The sequence below is a fragment of the Oxyura jamaicensis genome, chromosome 1 (genome assembly GCF_011077185.1).
Source record: "Oxyura jamaicensis isolate SHBP4307 breed ruddy duck chromosome 1, BPBGC_Ojam_1.0, whole genome shotgun sequence".
NCBI classification, from domain to species: Eukaryota; Metazoa; Chordata; class Aves; order Anseriformes; family Anatidae; genus Oxyura; species Oxyura jamaicensis.
Genome location: NC_048893.1, coordinates 48,447,052 through 48,456,198, shown reverse-complemented (window position 1 = coordinate 48,456,198; position 9,147 = coordinate 48,447,052). Strand labels below are relative to the sequence as shown.

General features: G+C 37.3%; 1 protein-coding gene across 4 annotated transcripts in view; it reads right to left on the bottom strand.

Moving 5' to 3' along the window:
- Positions 1 to 3,334: 3,334 nt before the first annotated feature.
- ATP2B1 (ATPase plasma membrane Ca2+ transporting 1) overlaps positions 3,335 to 9,147 on the bottom strand; it is a 63,573-nt gene continuing 57,760 nt past the window's right edge. The window contains exons 21-22 of one of the 4 annotated variants that reach the window (XM_035337600.1): positions 8,939 to 9,052; positions 3,335 to 4,766 (exon numbers count right to left, since the gene is read on the bottom strand). In XM_035337600.1, coding sequence (XP_035193491.1) covers positions 4,455 to 4,766; positions 8,939 to 9,052 — 426 coding nt within the window. In that variant the 3' untranslated portion in view covers positions 3,335 to 4,454. Of the gene's footprint in view, positions 4,767 to 8,900; positions 9,053 to 9,147 lie in introns of all 4 variants that reach the window. The other 3 variants (XM_035337591.1, XM_035337574.1, XM_035337581.1) reach the window with 3 other exon arrangements.

Sequence of the window (9,147 nt, the reverse complement as noted above, 5' to 3'; positions counted from 1 at the left end):
GGAAGAGAGGCATCTTAGGGAAGCAGATGAAGATGTCAGAATACCGTTAGATATTGCTAGCTTTGTGATGAATCAAAGGGTTACAGAATACATACTTGCATTTCAGTGAACAACTGGTGTTTTCTGGTTGGACTGTCCCTTGTCAGAACACCAGAATTTGAGACATCAAGTGATGTTTCAGTATTCTTAAGCACACACTTAAAAGCTCAATTCCCAGAAATCCCTTTGCTAGTATCCTACCAAGCTTGAATTCCTACCATCTTCCAGCAGGGGCATGCCAAGGAACCTTTTTCAGACTAATGTTTAAAAAATATATTTTTTAAATATAAAGACTTGTTGGATGAGTTTAACAGTAGAGTAGGGGATTAGAGGAATTCACTAAATCTTGAATGGCTGAAAACAAATTATCATCTATCTTCTACAATACTGGGCATCCTTATGCACACTAAGAATACATCCGTAAGATTAACAAGCTATGAAGTGGCTGTAAGATTTTATGTGGACACAGAACGTAGTACCCTGCTTCCTCCACAGAGGGCAACAGAAATCTGCTTGCTTCTTTGCAGTTCTTAGTATTTTGGACAAACCATGTCACTCTTCTCATTATTTTATGATAATATATGCTAATGCTACAAAGTTACTAAAAGCATAGGAGGTATATCTAGTTTGTTTACCCTACTGAGGAATAGTCCCTACTTTGCCAAATTTGCAGCATAATTACCTCTTACTGTATTTTTATGCATTGCAACTAGAATGGTGTTGTCACTCCCTAGTGAGTTACCTATTTCATGCTGCATTCTTTCAGGTATTTAAACCCATCCCATAAGCAAATCCTCGTCTTAGGTCTTACTTTGAACAAAAAGGGCAAGTAGTACCTGTAGGAGGCTTTTGGAATAGACATCGTGTAAGCCAACTCCTGGATGGATGCTGCAGTCTCCTGAAGAAGGTGGTTAGTTCTGTATACAGTCCAGGGGAGAAGGTAAGCAGGAGCAGCGCTCAGGCTCTTGACTCTGACCCAGAAATTTTCATGACATGGCCCTGAATAAGCAGACCAGTTCCATCTGAAGATAACTTTAAGTCGGAGCTGGACTCTCCATGCTGGTCAGGCTCATCCAACAAAGTTAAGGTATTTCAGTGAGGGCTTGGAATCTGTAGGATCAGAAGATATGCACTGCTTGGGGAAGGGGTGGAAAAAGCAGCTCTTTAGAACCAAGCATTTTGCATCATAAAAGCAGAACTGATGTTAAAACATTCTAATTTCTACAAGGCTTAATATGATCTGGACCCTGCAGAAGCTGAATATATAAGGCCTCTGCAACAACTTCCCAATACAGTCAGACATACATTAGTTATCCTTTTATGAATATTACATTTGCTTGTTCACTTTGAAACATACTGGAAAGTTTCCTATAGTTCAAAAAAAATCCCTGGGAGTGTCAGTTCATTATCAGATGCTCACATTTGCTACAGACCCCAGTCATTGGTTTGGCATTATGGCATTTGTATCCATTATTCTCTTCAAAATATTCCATGATGCAGCACCTTCCTCTTCCTGTTAAGACCAATACAGAAAAAATGAACCCTCTTTGTAACAGTTAACTTTTCACTCCTCTTCCCCCAAAACCAAGATTAGGTGTCCCACTTTTTGTCTTACACAAAAGTGTAAGAGATATCCTGCCCAAGGCACTGAATTCAAACAAGTCAGCCTAGAACTGTATTTAGGTTAAAGCTGGTATTGCTTGATCATAATACCATGTATACTGTAATTTCTTGAAAAGGAACAAGCTTAAAGTCATTGCCATAAGAGCTGTTTTTATAGAATTAGCATGCATTTCATGTTTAAATCAGTACTGTACTGACATTCAAGAATTTCAGTCCCCATACAGACTGAGATGAACAGCACATTTATTTATTTCAGTTACAAGAAAGACAAGTAAACCTTACAACCAGAAAGGCAATGAAGGCCTCATTAGCTTAGTGATAACCATTTCATAATCTAGGCAACATGTTATGATTTCTTGAGATCACAAAGAAAGCATACTCCCCCCCAACAACTTTTCCTTATTTAGTTTTTACTTACACTTCCTATAAGAACAGCACACTGATATTAACAGAATCAAGAGGGACCACTGATGTACAAAGCCTACATTCAACTCCCCTGTCCCTCCAGAAGGCTTAAGTGTAGAATTTATTCCAAAAAACTGATACAATGCAGTCATGTACACAACTAGAAGATAGAAAAAATAAAGTACGTTTTCAAGTGAAGTTATGATGCACTGAATCTTCTCACATGGTAGTGTACTTTATGGATAAAGAAACTTCCTGCATTTTAAGCAAATGCTTCTCTGACTTTTGTAGTAGGGGAAAAAAAAAAAAAAGCTTACATAAAAAAGAATTACTCCACCAAGCACTCTGAAGAAATCTGAAGCGAGGGAAGTGCTAGAAAGGTAGGAGAAGCTATTATACAGTGTCAAGTGCAATCCCCCCTACCCCCTCTGCCTAGAATTCAGTGTATTTACCTAGGTACAATAGAAAAAACTGAATTCAGGAGTGGTTGACAGTGGGATACAGTGCTCTATGTCCAACATTAGCCATTGAAGAACAAACCCAAGCATGAAGGTATCCCACCACAAGGGGAAAGATGCTTGAGCTCATCTTCCTAACCTGCTCATTTCTGCAGTTTGCTCTAGTGTTATCTCCTCCCTCATTACCAATTTAATTCCTTTCAAGAGACCCCTTTAAAAATTCTCCAAATTTTGGAATTATTCTGGAAAAAACACCTATAGAAATGCTATGTTTAAGAACACAGAGCTGTCAAAAGAAAAATAGTATGAAATTCATGCTTTTCTGAACAGTAATGGACTTAGAAGACATGGGAAGTACCAGGTCAAGTACTGCTCCACCATCCTTAACTGTTTCAAGAATCCAGATGAGGCAGACCATGGCTTTTTCAGTCTATCACTAACAGGTCCGTTTTGGTACATGAATGTGAAAAATATACTTTCACTACTGCTATCAGTCAGTTCTTCTTCTTCATTTAGGTGGTCAGGAATATAGTCCTTATGCAGTACTCAGAGTACATCTAAGAATTTCAGCCAGACCTGTTCATTTCCAAGTATTTTTTGGGCTCATTGAAGACTTCTGAGTACCTTAAGCTTACATTCATCATGAGGCAGCCACGATGATTCCATTTACCCAAAGTACTGCTTTAGTGGGGCTGTTACCATCTTGAAATTGTAGTTTGAAGTTAACCAGTAATACAAAAGAGTACTTTTCAATGTTTCCTGTGAAGGAGCTGAGGAAAAAAAAAATCTGTAATAAACCATTGCTGCAATTTTATTTTAACAAAAGGGCAGATTTATTCATGTTTACAAACAAGTTTCAAAAACAAAAAGGAGAACATGTATGCTACCCACTAACAACCTTTCAAAATGCCAACAGCCCTCATGCTGCATGAAGGATTCTATAGATTAGAAAAAAATCACAGTTCCACTCACAGTTCACCAAGACAGCACTAAACTAACATGTTTAGACAAAAACAAAGGACTAAGATTCTGATGTATTTTGATTTAATCCATTTTGCCCGAGATAACAGAAATATTTCAAGCAAGTTCCATCACATATTGATGTCCTGCATTAAACAATCCTACTAAGTTCTGAACAAAAGTTATTCAGTAAGTTTCTCAAAATTTTTAAAAATTAAACAGTTGTTTCAAAACCATTAAGTAGTAAATGTATTTAAGAAACTAATTAGGACAGAGGCCATAACTTCATTAGAACACCACTGCTCATGTTTTTACAAAGCATTAGTGTTATCTATTTGGCTATTAGTATTAGCAATTTATCTACAATATTTAACAAGGTAAATTGCAGGCAAAATTTAGTACAGTTTCAATAGAAACACCCTTTTCCTGAAAATACAGCAGTATTTGAAGGACTAGTTTTTTTTTTTTTTTCTCTGCATCATTTATAAGGAAGCTTCCCATCTATGAACAGGAACAAAAAAGTATCTACAAACCTTGTAAACAGATCTGTATCATTTATAAACATAAATAATCCAAATTATTAACAGCCAACAGCAGAAATTAAAGTATCAATTCAACAATCCAGGGCCTCCTTGCCCTTCCCAGCCTTCCCCTCAAAAAAGGATCAAGATAAACTAAAGCTCTGCTAACACACTGTTCAGGACCATTCTTAAGTACAACAGATGATCCACAGGTCACTTATGCTGAATTACTGTTCATCTGTCAGAGTTCATTATTACTCCCACCCCCAGAAAAGCACCCTCCAGTCTGGCAGAAAGCTTTTTTTTAAAAAAATAAATCTACATTCGTACAAGTGTGTCTTCTGTTGAAGTCCAAGACAAGAATATCATCTTGTCCATCATAATGTGTGAAGAGACCCAGTTTCAATTTCTTTACAATGCAGCTAGTGTGTTAACATTCAGCTTACAATCAGAGTGATGTTTCCAAACTATGTAGCGGGCTCCCTGGGGATGAAGAGGTAGCAGACTTGTTCATGTCTGTTGTAAGGTGAATTCCACTGTCAACCGCATTGTTATTTTTATTGGGAGAGGGTGGGGGAGTAGAGTTGCGTTTTGTTGGAGCATCATCTTCAGCATCAGTATCATCAATAAGGGGAATATGAGGCTCAGAGTCTTCTATTCTAAACTCAGGATGCGTCATAAAATTGTGAATTGAGCTTCGTGTCTCAGGTTTCTCTAGCCCCTCATATAAGGAACTACGAAATGCATTCACCACTCGGATCTGTAAACAAAGAAAAAAGGTTGTTAAAACACTGCAGATTTACTGTTAATGGTATGGTTCTTATGAGTTTGAATCCACAAACAGCTAGACATGAGTGAATCGAATTTATATGTGATGCAGTGGAACTTGCAATAAACTGTAAAATGAAGAGCATTTCAGTAGAGCACTGCCAGTCTACACAATAGGAATAAAAAATGTGAAAGTACTGCAAGCTGAAGGGCCTAAAAATTCAGACATGGCACTAGTATTGTTCAATTATGTAACATGGGCTAAGCATTTTTCAAGTGAGGCCAACAATTATTTATTTATTCACAAATTAAATAAATTTCATTGAGTTTTATTGAATACTGGGGGGAGGGTAAGGGGGGCAGAAAGGGAAAATGGGGCTGAAAATAAGTTAGAGGGTAAAGGGGTTACTAATTCTCATGCTAGGAATTAGGATGTCAACTGACTATGAAAAAGCCAAGCGTGTGTAAGCCAATGTCACAATGACCAGACGTTTATGAAGTCATGCAAAAAAAGGATACCACTGTAACAGCTGTAAATATTCGAGTATATACCCATCTATCACACTAGAGAAAGTTTCTTACTTAGTAATGATTTGGAAGCTTAATACCAGAACTAGAAACCTGAATATTGTATTGTACACTTAAAATGTAGCCATGACAGAGTCTAACTTTGAAGACACTACTCAAGTAGCACAAAGTATGAGAGAAGCAGGTGATGAGCCTTAGCCTACTTGAGTTTTCAATTTCCATTGAATTCATGGACAAAAGTCCCAGGCTGAAATCTTTTCACTGCTTAACATTTTTCAAATTAGAATACTGAGCTTACAGAATTCATAAATAAACATTTCAGAATAGAATTGGATGTGAAATTGGGTACAATGAAGTACAACTTCATTTTGCAAATTGTGCATGTCCAAGTTGACTTCAACTTATGCTTTTCAAATTGTGATTTGAAGGATGAAATCACCTGCCACACACCTCTTCTCCTATGTTCCATGTTTCCCCGACCAACTACAGAATTTCAGTATTTATTCTTGAACTAATATAAATATAATTAATCAGAAGTCAATGAGCCCTCCGTCTAACACTTTCATCAAAATACAGTTCAGTGTCCCCTTCTGTTAGTAGCCTATTCAATGCTCAACATCTCCAAGCAATCCAAGTAAGTCTTCAGGGAAGTAGTTTCAATCCAAAAGCTCCTGTGATGTCCAATAAGAACCAGAGCAAAACTTTCTAGTAAACAAGAATAGCTTACTGTTACAAAACAGTAAGTCAAAATTTAAGACGACTTTTAATTTAAGACAACTCTTTTTTTGCACATCCAAGATGACTTGTTGCAAGCACGGAAGTTTATCAGGACTACTGCTTCCATACAGGATGCACTGAGTTCCTTTATAGTGAACATAAAGCAATTCCAGGTGAAGGAATGAAGCTGGAAGGTTGAGCAGGTCAGGAACATTGACTTCAAAGGAGTTAAGATTCACCAAACACCCTTGTAGTAAACAGAAAAGGACTCCCCAAAAGCAGCGTGTCAAGTTTATTACCAGAGAAGTACTACATGTGACAGATTCTGACCACTTTCTTTGACCTCTAGAAATAACATGTTATTTATCCCCCTCCCCCAAACCCCCATTTCCACCAAGAATTTTACTAAAAACCTATAAAGTCCCCATTTTTATACTGTAGGTATACAGCTGAGACCCAATGACAGTGGAAATCACTGGGAGGTGACAGGGAGGACATGCAACTTTCAATAAAGGGATGACAAGAAATAGTGTTGATGTGCTTGAGAAGTAAAATGTTACAGCAGCATCTAATACTTTACAATTCATCACATGAAAAAAAAATTGAGCATGCTCCTAAGGAGTTTGCATGTTACATGAGCTTTAAACAAGTCCAGCATGCTGCATAAGCTGTCTTGGCACTTTCCAAGAGAATCAGCAGTGGCAATGCCAAACTGAAAGTTTGCAATTCCTTTATTTGGCATGTTGCATCCCACCACCAATTTCTGTGGCAAAATGAAATATGACTGCCTCATGGGAATAGTTTTTCATTGCTTACAGATGGTAAGTTAGAACATAAGCAGTAATGGAAAACAGTTTTTAGCTTAACAGGACAGCTGTAATTATCATAGGAATATAAACATATTCACAATCAAGTTATTTCTGTGCATGTGAATCAGGACTAATCTGGACACTCCTGTGAACCCAGGACCCTTAGGAAGTCAGCCATGAAGGCAGAAGTCAGATAAACAACATTTTAAGTAATAAAAGGTAAAAAATAGATTTTTTGAAGCTTTATTTTCAGCTACTAAAGATAATTAGACAAGAGAGCTAACTATAAATAAATAGCATAAGTGAGGAGCAAACAAGACAATTTATTTTGTATAATTTATACTGTCATCAGGCCTTTCTCATATTAGTACCAGAATAGCAAGGAATGCAGTAAGCTCTCCAAATCCTCCTGGCCAGATGGCTGCTTAGAGCAGCAACCTTGCTTCACAGGAACATCTGAACTATCTTCCAGCAAACAGCTCCAAAAAAAAGAGAAAAATGAAGTAACACATCTGCTTCCCATTAATATACATCACTTATCAAAAGATGTTCTCCTGGAGGGTGTAGCAGAAGGCTGTACTTCTCAGTGAGACTCAAAAACTACTTCTGCACTACTGTAGCTTTGTACCTGCATTGGTCATTTGATGTAATGAGATGCTGCAGTGCCCATTAGATTCTGCTCAAATGACAGCATGGCATGAAGTTGCTCTCTAGAGAATTCTGAATGTCTAATTAATTTTCTTGAGTGTAGTTAGGGATACAGGTTACTCATTAGCATTTTAAGTAGGAGATGCAATTCTGCACATCCTTACTGGTAAATCTACTTTTCATTTTGTGTTCTTCAGGCATGCAAATCTGTGAGCTGAGCTTCTCAATACTGCTGCAAGGTAGGAAAATATCAGTGTCACCAAGGGAGAACATGTTAGCTTGTGCAAACTAGCACAAATTCTGACCAAGCCGGAAAAAAATCAGAAAAGAACAATTAAGGCAGCTCCTTAAATTAAGGATCTTCATCCACCTGGTAATCTGAAAACTTAAAAAGCAGGAGGGGGAAAAAAGAAGCCTTCTCAAAGTTATTTTAAAAAACAATTATTTAACCATTCTATAGGAAATTAGAGAAGGGAGTTAAATGCTTAATATATATCTAGGATGGAAAACTTTCAACAATAGTTGAATACTGATAGCTAATATCTAACTTACACATCTTCAGAATCTGTAATTTAAGACTACATACATGAGCAGTTAAATTTTTAGCCTCTACAGATAGAAAGGCTGAAACTAAAATGCCACTTAGAATACAATATCAAGAGGGTAGAATTAAGGTGAGACAAGAACTGTACTGTCACTGATGGCTTATGAACTGCTGCCAGAAGAACCTAGAAAGGAAAAGAAAACCTTCAACCGTGAATCAAAGTTTTACCACTGAGTGCTTAAATATTTTTTCCTTTTTATATTAGCTAAATAAATGTTTCTTCTGACTTGTACACACTTAAGAAGCCTTGTTTCGCCACTTGAATCCTGATGTTGAGAAAGTTGTGTTATTCAGTAAAAAAAAAGTCCAACAAAAGCAGAGATTCAGAAGTTCCTCACAGGCTACAAAGAAAATGCATTTAATGCTCCATGTTCTAACTACATTCATAGTTTCAAAATACCATTGTTTTTCCATCAGTTTACCTTTTAATGTATTATTTGTGCTATATGGAGTGCAAGACAACTACTTAGTAGACCTAGTTCTACGGTAATTCACTTATTCAACGTAAGTCACCCTACGAGGCATATACTCGAAAATTTACAACAGTTTTCCTGTTTTTATTTTAAATATTCCTCTGTACACAAATGGATGAAGGCACAGGATGTGCAGGCTCACAGCTTTAACATGAAACTCTTTTGTTGCGATTGTTCCACCTGTTCTCAGCCCTCTAAGAAAAAAAAGTCTTGAGGACTCCACTTTGTGGAAAAGCTCTATGAAAAGCCTGAACGATGATTTTAAGTACTAAGGAGAAAATGAGAAACGTTAGGTATGTGAATCAGGAAATGTTAATTTCATGCACTTTAGGAACACACACTCACACCCCACAGTAGTAGAAGCAGTAGTAGAGGAAAACACTACATGTGTAGGGGTAGAAATATTTGTTACATCATGGTGCTGGCTGGCGATGGAGGGTTGCCGCCTTAGAGCCCCCTGAATGGTACTTCCACTCTGGAAAGCATTCACTACATCCATCTGCAAGGAATCAGAGATTGTGACAGCTTGCTCAGAGAAAGAGACAGGGAGAGAGAGAGAGAGAGAGAGAGAGAGAGAGAGAGAGAGAGAGAGAG